Here is a 19,829-nt window from a genome sequence, read left to right on the forward strand (position 1 = left end):
CTGAGGGGTCAAAAAAATGACTAATCTGATTAAAATCTACAAGAAAATTTTTCACTGTATTTTTAATAAAGGATTATAAAGGTGCACTGTGTTTTACATATATAGTAAACATAGACTTTTTCTTTAAGTGACTAGACTTTTTCTTTAAGATCTTGATTTCAAAAGGCATATATCAGGAAAAAAACAACATGAAGAAATGCATGTAATAGTCTCATTGAATTTTTACATTATTACTCCTATTTTTAATGAGTAATACATTCACATAGTCAAATATTCCATCTCATTTTTGTCCCCCAGTAAGTATGTTCCTCTTCTTGGAGGCAACCCATGTTACCAGTATGTTTCCACTGATATTTTCCATATACATCTATTGATATTTTATACATATACAAATATGAATATATCTTTTGATGCAAATAGTAGCATAGAATATACTGTTCTGTATCTTGATTTTTTCACTTAATGTATCTTTGAGGACCTTCTCATGTGAGCATCATTCTTTCCAACGTGCAGATGTAACATTAAATTATTAACCAGTCTTGTACTGATGAACATTACTGTTCATCAGCGTTGCTACTGCTAATAATGTTGCAATGAATAAACTTTTGTTTGTCACTTCCCATATGCAGAAGTATACTTACAGGATAAATCACTAGAATTAGAATTGCACGGCCAAAGATATGTTACACAATAATACAAATTTATGTTTCTCCTAACAGCGAGTGAGGATCCCTCCTTCTCTACACCATTCCCATTGTAGTTGTGCTGGCTTTGTATGATGTCAACTCAGCTAACCTGGAACTGTTTCCCAGAAATCTCTTTCCTGTATGGTTCTAAGTTCGAGTTGGCCACAAGAGAAATCTGCACAAGATTCAAAAGGCAGAAGGGAAGCAGCTCAGTGTAGGGCACCAGGCACTGTAGCATCTCTCAAAGGATATTGGTTTGCTGGCTCACTTTGTTGGTCCTGGAAGGCATCCAGGCCCATAGCCACTCCAGTTCCTCCAGATCCTGCTGGATTTCTTCCTTCAGATTCTTTGGGAACTGGGCCAGGGATGCATGCTGCTTCATGGCAAAGGACACTAGTTTTTGCTGCAGGTCACCAGAATCATCACCATTGCAGATGGTGAAAGATACACGAGGGTACTGTTTGTCCTCATGGGTTACAGTTGGTTCTCAGCCTCCCCACTTCACATCCAACTTTCCTTCCTGACTACCAGACTGAGCTGAGTACAGTGCATTCAAGCCCACAGAGAGGCAACAGTCTTGCACAGCTTTCTCCATCAACTCCCACAATTATGTGAGGTCTAATTCCAATAGGAAATTGCTTATTCTCTGGGGCCGGCCCAGTGGTGCAGCAAGTAAGTTCACAAGTTCCGCTTCAGTGGCCCGGAGTTCTCGGGTTCAGGTCTCAGGTGCAGACCTACACCTCTTGTCAAGCCATGCTGTGGCAAGCATCCCACACATAAAGTAGAGGAAGATGGGCACAGATGTTAGCTCAGGGCCAGGCTTCCTCAGCAAAAAGAGGAGGGTTGGTGGCAGATCTTCCTCAAAAAAAAAAAATCCAATGATGTTTTTTTGAAAATAGAAAAATCCATCCTAATCTGAAAATTAAAGAAAAAGTGCTAATTGCGGTTTCCTATTTTTCTGTGAAAGTTAACTCACATTATCTAAACTAGTACTTCTCATACTTTAATGTATTTGAACCTCTGAGGATCTTGTTAAAATGCAGGTTCTGATTCAATAGGTCTGGAGTGGAGTCCAAGAACATATTCTGTCAAGCTCCCAAGTAATGGATGCCCAGGATGCAATGGCAGCACCCAGGAATTGGTTAGATCTCATTAGCTAAGTATCTGCATGTAGCCCCTACTCTGGCCTGTGTGATCTCCCTTCCCTCCCATACACACACTTCTTTTGCTTCATCTCCTGCCATTCCTGCCATTCTGCCCTCCTTCATTCAGCTAAAGGCATGCTGGCCTCCCTGCTTTTCCTCATGTACACTAAGCATGCTCCTGCCTCAGGGCCTTGGCACTAACTGTGTCCCCTGCCTGGATCACTCTATCCGCACCCTATATGGGCACAGCTTGCTCCTGTACTTTCTTTCACTTGCTGTACAAATGTCCCCTTATCAAAGAGGCTTTCTCTGACTACCATATATCAAATAGAACTCTCACCCCCCAACACCTAACACCTGAAATGTGTGTTTGTATGTGTTTACTGACTGATCCCCCTCCCATTAGAATCATAAGTTCTACGTCATTTTATTCATTGGTATACAACCAGTGCCCAGAACGGTGCCAAGCATATAGTAGATACTTAATAAATATCTGTTGAATGAATAGTAGAGAGGCATTCATTTAAATTAAATCCTATAAATCCAAAATTGGGTGCCAGGTCTTTCCTTGCTTCTCACTTAAAAGATACATGAAATTACTGGATAAGATTAGATATTCTTTTACTTATCTTATTCTAGATAATATTATATTTATTGATAATGGATAAAATAATAGAATAGAGGTCTTGAAAAGTTTTCCAGGGGCCGGCCCTGTGGCCGAGTGGTTAAGTTCATGCAGTCTGCTTCAGTGACCCAGGGTTTCGCTGGTTGGATCCTGGGCGCGGACACGGCACCGCTCATCAGGCCATGCTGAGGCGGCATTCCACATAGCAGAACCAGAAGGACCTACAACTAGAATATACAACTATGTACTGGGGGCTTTGGGGAGAAGAAGAAGGAAAAAAAAGAAAAAGAAGAAGATTGGCAACAGATGTTAGCTCAGTTGTCAATCTTAAAAAAAAAAAAAAAGTTCTCCAAATTATATCTTTCTTTGGCAAAATAAAACTCTGTCTTTGAAATGCACATAACATGTGAGTGATCATGCATGAGGCTGGCCAGGCTACACTAGGGACTCAGGGACAACTCAAGGCCACCTTTTCTCAGGCATGATACTTTGATTTTGCTAATAGTGTCATGCTTTCTCTATGCCCATTACAGCTGAGATCTTTTGGTTAAAAGAAACAAAGATTCACTCAAGTAAGGGCACAAGGAAATAAGGGCTCTCATGGGGAAATACAAAACTGGGAACAATAGCATCATTTTGCTTCCTAGGAAGTGGCAGTGCTAGAAATGTCAACATGAAGAGCTTTTAGATCTTAACTCTAATACTGCACTAACAAGATCAGTTCCTTTCCCCACATCTGTTCTGTTCTTCTCTCTTTACTGACTTTCTCTGCCTCATTTTATTTCTTTAACTCATTGCTCACGCTAATTCATCATTTCTTTTCCCTTATAACCTTCGGGCTTATACCGATGCATTATGGCCTCTCTAGCCTCTCTTTCAATTATGATCGTGTAGCTCCACCTTCCATACTTAATTTCCCTTCACTTTCTAAGGTTCCCAATTTCAATTCTGCAAAGAATAAATGTTTGGACGAGCTGATATTTTTGCATCAGGCCAGGGCAAGGCCACTGTAGGCATCCAAGGATTGGCAGCCCTTGGGCCAGCTTCCTGATGCTTGTCCATCAGCAGTGGCCAGCAGCTTAGGGTCAAGCAGTTCCCCAGGGGATGCCCTTTGTGCCAGTAGAGCAGTTTTCTTGCAAGAGGCTGGGGACAGGGCAGGCATCATGACTGACTTGGGTAGCACACACAAGCTTCCTCTCACAGAAAAGACTTTTTTCCCTCCTCCTTTTCATTGATTGAGATGATTCTGGAAATTTCTTATGACTCACGACAGGCAGTCCTCTCCACGAAGACTTTCCTCAGACTGGAATAGAGGTCTGATATCTGTGTTTCCAGAGCTCTTTATTGTGACCTGTCTCATACTGTCTAGTAATTGTTTCATACTTGTGTCTCCTACTAGAGCGTAGCGTCTCCGGCTATAAAGTGTAACCTTACAGTTTGGGGCCTCAATTTATGATGACTAAATAAAAGCTCTAAAAAGGTTTTAACTTTACTGAAGTAGTAGGTGAAGTCTACAGATTATTCAATCTCTGAAAAAGAAGAGGGAGCGAGGAGGGACTCTTCCTTTTGACGGGAAAGAGACGCAGATTATTGGTCAGCGGTTGCCCTCCTTAGAAACTGGCTGGCGGGAAATGCATGATATTGGGCAAAGGAGCAACCTCAGGACAGTTTTCCAAAACCTATCCCACGTAAGCTTCCTCTGTGCCACCTTAAAGGGCGTCATATGATCAAAGCATTCCTGGCTGGGGAAATCCGTGAAACACTGGCTTACACGAAATAAAGCAGTCTTCTTTACTGCGGTGGTGACCCAAATGTGGTGTGTCCACCCCTGGGTATCTGGAGACCATTTCATGAGGTACATGGGTGTCTTAATTATTTTCATAAAATACTAAGATGTTTGCTTTTTTAAAAACTGTGTGGACATTTCTGCTGATGGTGCAAAAGCAGTGACGGTAAACCTACTGGAGCTTTAGGACAATCGGCACAGTGACACCAAACTATACACTAGGCATTGTATGCTTTACCGCCATGTGCTCTCTTTTTGGCGTTTGATTTTTTTAAAGGCAGTTCCACTTAAGGATGTTCTTGATGAAATAGTAAAAATTACTTGTCTTTTAAATATTCTGTGTAATAAAGTGAGAAATACATAAAAAGCACTTCCGGTATTTACCAAAGTAAGAAGAATGATTTGAGGAAAAGCACTTATGTGACGATTTGAACTGCCAGCTGAAGGAACCACTTTTTTCATGGATTGTCATTTCTTTTAAGAAACTATGTTTTTCAGAGGCTGACCCGGTGGTGCAGCAGTTAAGTGTGCACATTCTGCTTCTTGGCAGCCCGAGGTTTGCCGGTTCGGATCCCGGGTACAGATATGGCATCGCTTGGCAAGCCATGCTGTGGCAGGCATCCCACATATAAAGTAGAGGAAGATGGGCATGGATGTTAGCTCAAGGCCAGTCTTCCTCAGCAAAAAGAGGAGGATTGGCAGCAGATGTTAGCGCAGGGCTAAGCTTCCTCAAAAAAAAGGAACTATGTTTTTCAGACAAACTATGTTTTGTCTAAAACTTACTAAGACAAACTATATTTTTTGGGAATTGGTATTTGGTAACCATTTTCTCAAAAATGAAAACAGTAAACCTGTCACTTCAAGGAAAACAACTGACAGCATTTATTGCCAATGACGAAGTTCAACTTTCAAGCAAAAATTAGAATTTTGGAAGACTTGTATACACTACTAAGAGACTGACAGCTTCCCAATATACAAAGCTGATGAGATTAGTAGTGTTACTGAAAAATATGAGTTCGATATTGTATAATGAAATATGCCACCACTTGGAAGATCTGAATAACTCAGGGAACCAATATTTTCCAAAGACACACACAAAATCATGCACAGGTAAAAGATCCATTCAGTGTAACCAATGGATTCCAATGTAACAAAGTATGAAAAGTTAATTGATATGATTTCAATTTCCACACTGCAACTAACCTTTAAGAAACTACTATTCTTCAAGTTTTGATGTAGCATCAAAGACAAATATCCACAACGATCTGAAAAGGCTATTGAAATATTCTTCCCTTTTCCAACTACCTGTATGAAGTCAGATTTTCTTCATACACTTGAATCAAAATAACATATTGCAACAGAATGAATGCAGAAGCAGATACAAAATCCAGCTGTCTTCTATTAAGTGAGACATTCAAGATATCTGCAAAAATGTAAAACAATGCTACAGTTTCACTATGCTTTTAAAAAACTGTATTTTTCATTTAAAGTGTTTATGAAATGCTATAAAATATTTATGGTAATGTGTGCACCAGCTATCAACTTCTCATCTCCCAGCTAGAAATCACCTTTCTTTGCCCCTTTTTGTGACAGCAGAGCTGAACTCTGAAAACGTTTCTTCTTCGTCAGCTGGTGAAACACTAAGCTTGGTCAACAGAGGGCACTGAAGTGATACTGCAGAGCTATAGCAGCAGCTACTTGGTTTATGGATTCTGGTACTCCAGTATTATCACTGGATAATACTGGATTCAGTGAGACGAACTCCAGTTCCACCCCCAGGACACGCTTTCCCCACCTTCAGTGGCTTTATAGATCAGCAATGGCTCATTCCCTCTGGCAAGTTTCTTTCGCACTGTCCAGCTTGGTGTTCCAGGCTCTCGTTGAGGAGGTCTGACTCTCAGCCTTGGGGAGGGCCTTCTCATAGTCCCTGGTTCTTTTATTGTCTGCGCTCCCTCCAGCTGGAGAGAGCAGATGCTTTTTTTGCCCCTGCTACTTCTGGATGCCTTAGCGTCCTCTTCTACCTCTTTTAGCAGTTAACTACCTTCTACTATCTAACAATTCTTTATATTAAATTTTCCCTCTTCAAATAACTAGTGTGATATCTGTCCCCTGACTGGACCCTAGCTAATGTAACATGTGAGTAATGTAACATAATGAGGCTTTTACTGTTATTTTTAAGTGGACTCATAAATAATTTATAATTTTCTCATTTTTAATTTCTAACATGGTAAATATTGATAGATATAATCCACATAAACAAAAGATTTTTGGGGTCCTCAGTAAGTTTTAAGAGTGTGAAAATTTCCTGAGATGAAAAAGTTTGAGAACAGATGCTTTACTACATCTTCTCAGAGTTTTCGATAGACTAATACACACTACAAATCTGATTTTAAACCCAGATCTAAATATAGAAATCCGTAGAAGACACTGAGGTAGACAATTTTTAAATCCTGAAAATTTGAAACCTTTTTTTCTCATTCAGAAGTTCCTTAAAAAAAAAACAGAGAAAAGAGGAGATCACAGCTTATCAGCTAATAATATTATTAAAATGAAATGCATTAGCAGGAATTACTTAACAGTAAAGAGAAGATACAATGGAAAACTTGCTGAAACTTAGAGAATAGAGAAGATTCTCTGAAAGGAATACCTGGAAACAAACAGAAGGGTAATGGTAGGTGAGAGGTTTTAGCCCAGTTTTGCCTGGGACCTTGACCTCCTTCCTTCCCACCACAAAAATCTCATGACACTGTGTCAGAAACTGCAGGTTAAACAGTAAAATAACACAGCCCCTTCTGAAAGGAACTTAGAGTCTACTGGGGAGACACAGAAGTAAGGGATCTGACAGAAGCAAAACAGAAAAACAATGGAGGGTACTTGTTGGGGAGGAGGTCAGAGACGACTTCCTTGGGCAAAGCTCCTCCCTCACCTCTTTGCCTGGCCAGAAGAGCATGGCATCATAAGGAGATTAGCATGGGACAAGGGTGGTAGCCAGAAGTGATGACAAGCACGGGTCACGTCATGATGCGACTTCTATTTTATGTTTGGGTATTACTTTTGAGGCATTGGGGGAAGGGAGGGGTATGTGGTGAGGGGAGCCACGGAAAGTTTTTAAGTACAGAAGAAACCTCAAATTTCTGTTTTAGAGAGACAAGTATCAAACAATTAAACCACTTGAGGAAATATTATATCAAATACAAGACTAGAAAGCATATATTGTTATTATTCAACATTTTTCTGGAGATTATCTCTAACCAATGCAATAATACTAAAAACACATGACCCACAAATTCATTAATCTGGTCAACAAATGTTTATTAAACACCTACGATGGGCCAGTGTTCCAGGCTATAGGCATACAGCAGTTAACAACAACAAAAGATCCCTGTCTTCATAAAGCATCATTCTAGAAGAGACAAAATTGAAATCTTACTAACCTCTCAGAATTTCACCTAGTGAAACACTTATCTTGGCTTCCTTACTTAACGTCTTTGATTTGTTTCACCTTGACTTTCTGTCTTAACCCTTTTTGACTGTTTTTACCTAGCTCTCCAGCTTCTCCTACTTCCCTAATTTCCTTTATTGGTTTCTTTTTTCACGCTACCACTAAATGCTGAGTTTTGATACGGGTTCTTCTCTTTACTAGACCTTCTCTCCCTCAGTGATGACACCCAGTCCCATTACTGCAAGTGAAATTTAGATTCCGTCAGGAAGGGCAGGCAGAAAGATGATATAAAATCTAGACCAAGTTTCACTTTCAAGTTCAGTTTGATCTTTCTTGAACCAGAACTCTTGATCTTTCCCTCCAGAGCTGCTCCCTCTCCAGTCTTCCCCATCACTGTGAATGAAATCACCATCTATACAATTTCTCAAGCTAGAAATGTAAAGTCAACTTCAACATATTTCACTCCCTCAGCCACTTAATTCAATCTATCACTAAGATCCATAGATTTTTACCTCCAAAATATATTTTAAATCTGTCCACGACTACACCCTATTTTCATAGTCACTGCCTCCACCCTATTTCAAGCCACTCTCAACTCTCACCTGGCCATCAACCATAGCTAAGAACCATCTAACTAGTTTCTTTGTTGCTTCTTTTGCCCTCCCCAAGTCCCTTCTCCATATAATAACTAGAATGATCTTCTAAGAATGTAAGTTACTCAGAAAATGATGGGGATACATTAAAAGGATACAGGAGACAACTTAAAGGAGATCCTACTGTCCAAAGCTGAGACAACTGAGAATCAAAATAAACCATGATAATAGCTCATCATAACCCATTGACTAAAAAAGAATGCATGGATCCATACCGATACATACACAAGAGAAATGGGAAAACTACTTCTTCTAGTAGAATGTCAAACAATAATGTAGAAGAAATGATAATGTAGGGAAAAAAAAATCACCATTATTCAGCCATCATAGTAATAACTGATTCAGCCAAGAGTCATTAATGGACACAAAAATTAATAGGTCAAAGCTTGACGAAGAACTGGATATTTACATAGTCTCAAACTATGTCCCATACACTGCTTACTAATTACAGAGAGGAAAAACAGCAACTTTACAGTGAGAAACCTGGCAGTTGCATCATAAACAAGTGATCAAATTTAATGTAAACAATAATAACACAAACGTAACTCATGCATTTCCTAATGTGATACAGAGGACATCACATCACTCATGCAGTATCCCTGTCAAAATGCATAACCTGAATCTAATCGTGAGGAAACACCAGACAAACCCAAACGATGACAGTCTACAAAATAAATGGCCTGTTTTCTTAAAAAATGTCAATATCTTGAAAAACAAAGAAAGGCAGAGGAACTGTTTTAGATTAAAGAAGACTAAAGAGATATCAAACTATATGCAAGAAATGATTCTGGATTGGATCCTGGACTAGAAAAAAACTGCTATGGAGAACATTATTGGGACAGTTGGCAAATTCAAAAAGACCTGTTGATTTAAGATCTGTTGACTACAGAATTGTATCAATGTTAAGTTTCCTGATTTTGTTAATTGTACTGTGGTTATATAGGTGCATGTCCTTGTTTTTAGGAAATATACATGAAGTATTTGGGATAAAGGGGCATGTCTGCAACTCACTTTCAAGCAGTTCAGTGAAAAAAGTATATATACAGTCGATTCTCATTATCTGCAATAGTTACATTCTACTAAATCGCCAGAATGCTGAATTAGCAAATACTCAACCATTGCTCCCAGGGGAACTACAGGGTTGGGTTCCTGTAGACGTCTAATCATAACATATTTTTCTATCTGTCAATACATAACCTTGTTTTATGTGTGTGTCTGCTTGAAGACACCTTAATTAATATATATTGTTGATTCATTAACATTGAACTCACAACCAACAGCGCTGTTACTTGTGCCTCAACAGAGCGCATCTAACACGTATATTTCTTTTTCATTTTTAATTTATTTAATTTACTTTTTTTTTTTTTTAAGGAAGATTAGCCCTGAGCTAACATCTGCTGCCAATCCTCCTCTGTTTTCTGAGGAAGGCTGGCCCTGAGCTAACATCCGTGCCCATCTTCCTCTACTTTATATGTGGGATGCCTGCCTCAGCACGGCTTGCCAAGCGGTGCTAGGTCCACACCCAGGATCCGAACCGGCGAACCCGGGCAGCCGAAGCAGAACATGAGAACTTAACCGCTGCACCACTGGGCCAGCCTCTAACACATATAGTTTCTCTGAAAGGCACGTCATAGCTTTCTTGCACTTAGGAACACCGGACAGCACTTCAGCACTACATCGGGGGGCCATTTTAAATGGCAAAATCACAAAGAAAATGCATAAAAATATGAAAAATATGGCACTAAATAGACTGTAAAAGGGACACTTGTCTACAGTATGAGAGCTACACCATGAAGGCAGAGTGCCACCTTATTTGACCTCAGTTGGAAACGTATGCGTTTGGTGCCTCAAAGTTTTCACTGCTCTGCACATGTCAGCAAAAGACCTCGAAAGCACCATAGCAACTAGGTGAATTTGCAAATATGGAATCTGTGAATAATGAAGATCGAGCGTGTATATATTATGTATGTACACATACACACATGTACACACAGAGAAGAAATGACAAACAAATCAAAATGCTAAAATTGGTGAATGTGGATGAAGGGGGTATGGGAGCTGCAAGTACTATTTCTTGAAACTCTTCTCTAAGTTTGAAATTATTTCCAAATAAAAGTTGAAAAATGTAAATAAATTCATTTTCCTCCTCTGCTTAAAATATTTCAGTTGATTTCATTTGCACAACACATGAGACCCTGAAGGGGGTCAGGCCCTTCTCTGCCTCTCCATCATTCTGGCCACTATTCCTCTACTTCCCTCTGGACCAGTCTCATGGGCATTCCCTTAATTCCTAGAGCTCTTCCCTAGCTCCCTACCTAAATTAGATCCTATCCATTTTCTTCTTTCAAAGCACTGTCTTCTTTTCTTTCATAGCACTTATCATAATTTGTAATTATACATGCAAACAATTATGTGTTCTTGTTTAATAAATATTATGCATAAAACGATAATTATGAGGACATTCTAGAAATATGGAATTATAAAAGTGAACTGATTTAAGTGTTTAGGCATGGGAAATTATTTAGCTCAAGTTCTAAATTACATACAAATCAAACATACACTTCACCTAGTAGCAAGCATACAATGGACAAGGATTAAAAAGGGATACATAAAAATGAGAATTCAGCCAGAATGATGGAATTATAAATAGTTGAAAATAGAAATTGTTTTCCTTTTAGGTTCCTTTCAGTAAGAAAGAAAAATAATTCTAAAACAAAGAATGATGATAATAATTACAATGTTAATGTTTAAAGGAACATTTAACATAAAACATAAAAATCTCTCTGATTGTAGACTAGAGAATCGAATGAAGGAGGAGCAAGGTTGGAGCCATGGAAGGAGCCCAGTTAGCATAATTGAAGTGAGCGTGCTTTGGTCTGAACTAAAAGAGGGAGAGTGGGAATGAGAGAAGTCGATGGATTCCAGAGATACTACAGATATGATGCTACAACTGACAGGACCTAATGACTGAAACGGTGTGAAAGAGGGAAAACTCAAAGTCAATTCCTAATTTTACACCTTGGGCAACTGGAAGGAGGTTGATCGGCTCACTGAAATAGGGATCATTGGAGAAAAAGCAGGTCTGAAGATGGGATAAGTAGTTTCGAACCTGTGGGGCATCCAGGTGGAGATAGTAGGCAGCTGTCTATACAGGTCCGGGGGCCAGGAGAGAAATCTGAGCCAAAGATAGACAGATATGAAAGTCATAAACATACAGATAGAAGTTACGCCATGGAAGTGAATGTTATCGCCCAAGGAAAGTGCAGACTGAGAACAGAAAGCTCAAGTATTAACCTCCTAATACTATACGGAGAATTGTGCTAGACACTGGGGATACACATATAAGACAAAATTCCTGCCCCTAGGAGGCAACCTAGAGGTTAGGAGTGGGATAGGAGTCAGAGAAGTACTCTTTGTCAAGTACCTACTAAGTATTAAGTTCTCTCTTCTGGTCCTGAGATGAACAGAACACAGTCTTGGCTATCAGAAAATTCAGAGTTTAGTGAATAGGAGAGGGTAGGCAAGAAAAACAACTTGAATACTACAATATAAGTGAAATGGCAAGGTGCTACAGGAGAAGAGAAGCACTGAATTCACCCAGTGTAGGTTATTGCCTTTTGAAGGCCAAATGGAAATTAATTTGGCCAGACAGAACATGAGTTTCAGATGGGGAAGGTCTTTGAAGGGAGGTGAAGCAATGTATGAAAAGGCATGAAGTTGACAAAGAGTTCGGGACATTTGGGAAATTCCTGCAGCTATCCGTGGTGCCAATGGAAGGTCCCCATGGGAACATGGTAGAGTGAGATTGCTTGGGCAACCTAGGAGATACCAGATCATAACAAACCTTGGATGCCATGCTAGCTATTTGAGATTTTATCCTGCAGGTAACGGGAAGATGTTAAAAAGCTGTAAATGAGAGAGTTCCATAAGTAGATTTGCATTTTTCGAAGACGTCTAGAAACAGTGAGGGACAGGGATTGGATTGGAGGAAGGGAGAAGGATTAGAAGAGAATTTTCACAAGTTCTCACCATCACAAATATCCACCTACTAGCATCTGTGGCCAAGAACTCTGCCTTCTCTTCTGTTGCCATAGATGAATGGTCTATTGCTCTTATCAAAACCCAACCCCTCCAATTGTGCACTAGATTCCATCCCTTTTTGCATTTAAGGACATGGTTCCTGCAAGCCTCCTCTCTTTATTCCTCTAACAGCAATTTCTCTCCCTTCTGGATCACTGCCATCAGCATACAAGCATGCTATTATCATAAAGAAAACCTCTTTCTTGACCTCATCCCCTCCCCCTACTGCCCCATTTTGCATCAAAACTTGCATAGCGTTCAAACGCTTTCCTCCAATTCTTTCTTGAACATACTCTGATCAGGCTTTCATTTCCACATTCCACAGAGAATTCTTGTCAAGTTTACCAAATGACCTCCACACTGTGTTGCTGTACCTAATGGACACTTACCAGTCCTCATTTTACTTCATCTATCAGCTGCATTTGACACAGTTGATCACTCTCTTCATCTGAAACTTGGCCATTTGTTAGCTTCCAGGACTCCACATTCTCCTGATTCTCCTCTCATCAATGGAGGTTTGTTCTCCATCTCTTATTGCTGGATGCTCCTCATTGACCTGACCTTTAACAGTAGAGAGCCTGGGACTCTGGCCTCTTTCTTCTCCTTTATATTCTCTCCTTGATCATATTGAGTTGACCAGCATTAAAAATACCATCCATATGCTAGTGAATATATTTATATTCAGCCGGGACCTCTTCCTTGAACTCTGGGTTTGTATATCCAGCTGCCTATTCCACACTCTATTTGGATATATAAAAAGCATTTCAAATTAAAACATCCCAAATTGAGCACCTGATTTCCCAAACCCCATTGTAGTCATCCCTACTCCAATTAGCAGTAAGTCATACTTCCAGTTTGCTTTGGCCAGAGACCTTTGAGTCATCCTTAACTCCCCTCTCAAACTTCACACTCAATCCATCAGGAAAACCTGTTGGATCCAGCATCAAAATATTCCCAGAATTTGACCACTTTTACCACTTTTGTCTAAGCTGTTATCACCTCTCATCTGGATTTTCCAGTAGCTTCCTTAAGTAGTCTCTCTACAATTATCCTTGTATGATTGTTCTTGTATATTATCCTACAATTATCCTATCCAATTAGCCCTCTGGGTCTATTCACACAGCAGACACAGTGATGTTTTAAAAATATAAGTCAGATAACGTCACTTTGCTGCTGAGAGTCTCTCAACGTCTTTTCCATTTCACTCAGGGTAAAAGCCACAATCCTTACACAGGCCAACAAGACCCAACATGACTTTGCTGCCTCCCTTTCTTTCTTCTTCTGCACACCAACAGCACTTCCCATGCCCTTGTTTTATTGCCTTTTGCATGACATGTATCACCATCTAATATACCATATAATTTACTTTTTCACTTTGTCCCTTTCCATTGGAATGTATGCTTCATGGGGACAGGGATTTTTGTCTTTTCTTTTTTTCACTGATATATTCTTTACTACCAAGCATGCGTAAGCATTCAATAAACATTTATTATGTGAATGCATGACTGAAGGGAGGTGGGGAGGAGAGCCTTCTAAGAATATATAATTCAACACAATGAGTACTAAAATAAAATGGACAATGCAAGTACAAAGTTCTGTGATTGCAGAATCTTCTGGAAAATAAAAGATTATTTCTGAGATTATGGCTTCTTAGGCAGTCTTATTACTTTTTCTACTCTTGTTATGAAATGAAAGGAGTGAGCACTCACACTTTTAGAAAATGGCCCATCTTCCTAGGTTAAGGTGGTGTTTGTAATAAGCTTCCGCTTGGTATATAGCTTGAGCAGTCCCATATACATGCCCAGCTTTATGAAATTCAGTGAAGTTTCTCGGGTGCTGTGGGGAGTAGACTAGGGAGTACTTAGCTGTACTTACAGATTTCAATTGTCACTAAGAAAACATATTTTAAGAAAAGGCTCGTGTTAATTTTTGATTATGCGAATACTATTCATTGTTAAAAAAAATTAGAAAATACAGAGAAATAAAAAGAAAATGATCATTTAGAACGTCTCCAAACAGAGAAGTCCTTAGTTAACAGTTTGGTATACAATCTAGATTTTCTTCTGAGCATATGTCTATCTGCTTATTGGTTTAAAAATTTTTTTTAATGTACAAAAAATGGAATCATACTTTATATACTATTTTATAACCTTTTTTTTCATTTTACAATATACCATGATCATTTTTCCCTAAATGTACCTCTAAATGGCAAATTTTAATGGTTGATTAGTATTTCACAGTGTGAATGGATCTCTTGTTAGGATAGTTTGGTTATATCCACTTTTTCTAGGAGCATTGCTTTTAAATGCTAAAAAGTTTTAAAAGTGTCTCAGGGGCCAGCCCTGTGGTCGAGTGGTTAAGTTTGTGTGCTCTGCTTTGGTGGTCCAGGGTTTCGATGGTCCAGATCCTGGGCATGGACCCAGCACAGCTGTCAGGGCATGCTGAGGCAGTGTCCCACATAGCAGAGCCAGAAGCACCTACAGCTAGAATATACAACTATGTACTGGGGGGCTTTGGGGACAAGAAGAAAAAAAAGAAAGGAAGATTGGCAACTGCTGTTAGCTCAGGCGCTAATCTTAAAAAAGTGTCTCATATTTCCTTAAACCTTTAATGAAGATATCAAAAATGCAAGTTATTAACGAAGTTAAAAACTTCATAGAGTTTAAGCCGCATTCCTTTAAGAGGAAAGGAATGAGAGAGCTGTGTTGGAGGTGTTCTGTTGCAGAAAGTATTTAAATGCTCTGATGCAAAAGCACAGATACTGGACCAGGTTCAAGGTATAGAACTTGAAGGCATTTGTTTCTGGCTCACTTTGAACCTGAGGCCATAACCATCTTAGCTAAATAGTTCATCTTCTCAGGCAGATTTTTCAGCTGATCTCATTTCACAGATACACAAGACTTTGTTTAAATTCTACAGAGTAGTAAACTTTTATTCCTTTTCTGAAGACACTGTAGGCACTTGAAAACCAAAAGGACCATAAGAATAACTTACATTCTCCACCCAATAACTATATCCTTAGCCTTTGGTTTTGCCCAAGTTAAACTGTATTCGTGTGTGTAAACAGTGAAATATAAATTTTGTATTTGTTCACAGTTTTCATTACCTGAATTAATGAGCAGAATATTTGGACAATTAATGACTTAGTCCCTCGTTTAGAAGCTGCTATGGTCTGAACGTTTGCATCTCCTCAAAATTCACATGTTGAAATTCTAACTCCCAAAGGTGATGGGAGGTGGAGCCTTTGGGAGGTGCTTAAATCATGAGGGTGGAAACCTCATGAATTGGATTAGTACCTTATAAAAGAGGATCCAGGGAGATCCTTTGCCCCTTCGGAGATGTGAGGACACGGTGGAGAAGTCTGCAATCTGGAAGTGAGCCCTCACCAGACCATGCCGGCACCCTGATCTCAGACTTCGAACCTCCAAAACCGTGAGCAATAAATTTCTGCTGTTTATAAGCCACCCAGTCTATGGTATTTTGTTACAGCACTCCGAATGGATCAAGAAAGAAGGTAAATGAATAAGTATTTTTCAACATCTTCAATTTTCCAAATATTTTAACAGATAAACATAAGAAAATCAAGGTATAATCTCCCCCCTGCATTTTTTCTTTTCTTACATAAATAGATAAAATGCATTTTTTGCCTCCCTATGTATCCTGTTTTATTGTAAGTTTCTATAGGAAGGAAATGTAGTAAACATAATTATTACTTAAGTCCAAATTCAGTACAGTAGTTACCTGTACTGGGTAAGAAGTATATTCCGGGGCCGGCCCCATGGCCGGGTGGTTAAGTTCCTGTGCTCCCCTTCAGCAGCCCAGAGTTTCGCCAGTTCGGTTCCTGGGCGCGGCCATGGCACCACTCATCAGGCCATGCTGAGGCGGCATTCCACATAGCACAACCAGGACCACAACTACAATATACAACTATGTATTGGGGGCCTTCCAGGAGAAGAAAAGAAAAAAAAAAAAGAGATTGGCAACAGATGTTAGCTCAGGGGCCAATCTTTAAAAAAAAAAGTATATTCTTTGCAACTAGATAATTAAAGTTCTCATTAGTGAGACGAATTATAAAGCAAACACAGACGATTATGAGAATAACGTTCAAGGTCACCTTAAAGAGAAAGTATACTTCCTCAGCCAAGCCTCTTTGTAACTTGATTGAGGGTATTTACATACCTAAACAAAGTATGTGAGTTGGGGGTGGAGTCCAATGGAAGTTTAGAATGGGAAAGGTCTCAGCAAACTGTGAGCCTTCCTTCCACAAGTATTTATTGAACTACACTATATGGAGAGAGAAAAACCAAGGCTAAACAATTTGCTGAGCTAGTAAAGAGCAGATCTCAGATTCAAATCCACCAGACCGTTCTGCTTCACTGAAAATGTTGCATGTCTCCATTTAATTCATTCACTGAGCAAATATGTATTAAATACCTTTTATGTGCCAGGCATTTTGCCAGGGGTAGTGTGGGATATATGGTGAATCAGCCACTTGTGGACCTGTAGAAAGAGATGTACTTTGGCATCATACAGACTGGTTTGAATCCCAGCTTCTTGGATAAATTACTCTTTTGACGGCATTTTATGTCAGTAAAATTAGGCGGTGGTTTAAAAAAAAAGAAACAAGGAAATGTATCTCTTAGTGCCCAGCACACAAGAGGCCATAAACTGAGTCTTCTTCTCCCTAACTCCACTTTGAGGAGTTTTCTAGACGGTAAGTGATCAGGTAAGTCCTCACGGAATGGGGAAAGTTGCGCTTGATTTGGGTCATGAGATGGGGTTCTTGATTTGGACTAGTTGAGATGTGGGAGACGGCAAATGCAGTGAAACGTGAGGATTGTGAATAGATCCTGTCCATTGGAGTTTACAGGGAGGGAGAAAACTAGAAGCTGTAAACGTCAGGTTGCCTGCCTACCTGCAAAATCTCCTTCAGTATGGTGTCAGTTCCTACAAACATAATATGATGACAATGCCCTCAAATCAGGTCATCTTCTCTGACTAGATCTCTCACGGGCAAGTTTTTCCATGTTGGGCTGTATTGTTGATTCATTCAACAAACACTTTCACTTATTCAAAGGATATCTAGGATTGCACTTAAGATCTAACTGCTAGTATCTGAGGATGTAAAAATCAAAACACTGTCCCAGTTTCCAAGGAGATAAATAATTTAAGTAAGTTTAGAGGTGACAGAGACATATATAGAAGCACCGGAAGAAAAAGATTTTCCTTTGGAAGAGCTCAGCTCTAAAATTGTATGACAACAGCACCATTTTACAAACTATAAAATCATACGCCATTCTTAAGCATTTAAAAGACAGAAATGGATATTTAAAAAAATTTTCACTGTGTCAATCGTAATGCTCATTATAGCGACGCTTTAGAGCAAAGCCCGCAGAAAAACACTGAGTTACCGTTCTCCGAAATCGGTCTTCCACATTTTTTCCTCAAGAAGTAGAAGCCCGTGGAAAGCATATTCTTGGCTGTTCAAGGAACACGCAACTGAGGATGCGAAGGAGAGGAAAGCGGATGCCGCAGTTTTCCAAGTGCGGTTTGCCCCTCCCACGTGGTAGATTTTTGGCAACTCGCCCCTCCTTCCTCCCCATTCCGGGGATGATTCTAACGCCCTCTGGAGTCGTCCCTAGTGACGTCACGAGCACGATTCCAGCCTGTGGCCAATCACACGGCCGGATTCCGGGGGAAGCCCGGGGCGGCCGCGGCGGCCTGTGCGCGTGCGCGAGGTCTCCGCGTGGCTATATAAACATGGCTGGCGGGGCCGCGCGGCGGGGCCGTGCGGAGCGCGCGGAGGGGCTTTGGGGCGCTTGGGTTTTGTAGTTTTGAAATTTCTGGCGGGGGAATCGCGGCGTTGAGTTTTGCTGGGAGGGGGGAGCCGAAGGGACGCCCTTCCGGGAGCGGGGCAGCTGAGCTCGGCTGTAGCGGGACCCGAGGCTGAGGCGCCGGGCTGAGCCGGCGCACGTGTGAGCGCCGCTGAGGAAGCGGCGAGCGGCCAAGCAGGTGTTGCTGCCGGCGGGCTGCGCGGACACGAGGAAGGTCCGGGACGCGCGGGTCCCGCTGCCCAGCCGGAGTCGGTCCCTGACTTGTGTGTCGCGGCCCCTGCGCCTCTCCCTAGCGATGCTGTGGGGCCGGAACTGCACTGGAATCGGCGGCCGCTTGTCAAGCCTCCCCTCGCCTCTGCTCCCAGAACGGCAGCGCCGCAGCTGCCGCTGATCCACCTGGGGGATGCCCGCGGGCCTCAGCGAGCCGGCCGGCGCCGCTCCGCCCGCCGCTGTGAGCGCCTCCGGGACCGTGACCATGGCCCCTGCCGCGGCTCTGCCCGTCCGGCTGGAGAGCACCCCGGTGGCCTTGGGCGCCGTGACTAAGGCTCCTGTCAGTGTCTGCGTGGAGTCCACGGTGTCCCAGCCCCTGCGGTCCCCTCTGGGGACCCTGGTGACCAAAGTGGCTCCTGTCACTTCTCTTCCTAAAGTCAGCAGCGGCCCTCGGCTGCCTGCTCCTCAGATAGTGGCTGTGAAAGCCCCCAACACCACCACCATCCAGTTGCCTGCTAACTTGCAGCTTCCTCCAGGTATGTCGATCACCTTTTCCAGATTATCCAGCGGTGACACGGGAAACGTCGCAGCCCCGGATTGCGCCTTCTTGCTGGTAGCTCTAAAAAAACTCACCCGAGAACCTTTCCTCATCTTGACTTTGCAGGGCAGCGATTTGGCTTTACAATTAATATAGCCTCTTTGCGTCCTTACTGCAGTAGTTTTTCTTTCCATATTTAAGGAAAGAATCTTTTCATCCAAATGACCCAGGAGAAGCTGGAGCAGCGTATTGAGGAGGGCCTTTGAGGCACTGGCTCCTGGGTCGGGGAAGAGACAGGATAATAGGTAAAGTTTATTTTCGTGCGGAGGACGGACCGATTTATGTATCCACAAGCTTAGATTACGGCGTCAGAAAAAGTGTCTTTAAAAGGTTCTTGTGTGTTAAGACTGAAAGAGTAATTTAAGTTTAAGCAAGCCAAAATAAGTTTACTGTTTTCTAGTGCCAGAAATGAATAATGCTGCTTCCTGCGCAATCTTTAAATGTGTGATGATCGTTAACTTTTAGTTAGAAGAATCCCTCTCACTGGGAGCAAGTGCCAGAGTTGAGAAATAGATCTGTCATGTTTGAAGCAGGGTGTGAATGCCACAGTTTGAGTCTGTGACGAGTTTTTTCCTAGGGTTTACTCTGTTGGGCTGTTTTTCGTGATGCAAAGGTTTGGCTTTGTGATTGTTTACATAGGTAAATATGCTGAATGATATTTGAGCGTTCTACCTTCTTTCCTCAACTGAAAGCCTCTTGGAATTTCAGTGGGGAACAAAAGCACATCTCACATTCTTCTTTGGGGTGAGCTCTACTCAGAATATTGTCTT

General features: G+C 41.1%; 1 protein-coding gene and 1 long non-coding RNA gene across 2 annotated transcripts in view; one reads left to right on the forward strand and one right to left on the reverse strand.

The window, feature by feature from the left end:
• LOC138925382 (uncharacterized) overlaps window positions 1–17,952 on the reverse strand; it is an 80,428-nt gene extending 62,476 nt beyond the window's left edge. The window contains exon 1 of the long non-coding RNA XR_011441451.1: window positions 17,829–17,952. This is a non-coding gene — a long non-coding RNA (uncharacterized lncRNA). The remainder of the gene's footprint in view (window positions 1–17,828) is intronic.
• Window positions 17,953–18,110: 158 nt separating this feature from the next.
• The window catches only part of TAF4B (TATA-box binding protein associated factor 4b), a 134,208-nt gene continuing 132,489 nt past the window's right edge, over window positions 18,111–19,829 (forward strand). The window contains exon 1 of the mRNA XM_023647595.2: window positions 18,111–18,997. Within this exon, the coding sequence (XP_023503363.2) occupies window positions 18,655–18,997 (343 nt within the window). The 5' untranslated portion in view covers window positions 18,111–18,654. The remainder of the gene's footprint in view (window positions 18,998–19,829) is intronic.

Source organism: Equus caballus, chromosome 8 (genome assembly GCF_041296265.1).
Source record: "Equus caballus isolate H_3958 breed thoroughbred chromosome 8, TB-T2T, whole genome shotgun sequence".
Taxonomy (NCBI): domain Eukaryota; kingdom Metazoa; phylum Chordata; class Mammalia; order Perissodactyla; family Equidae; genus Equus; species Equus caballus.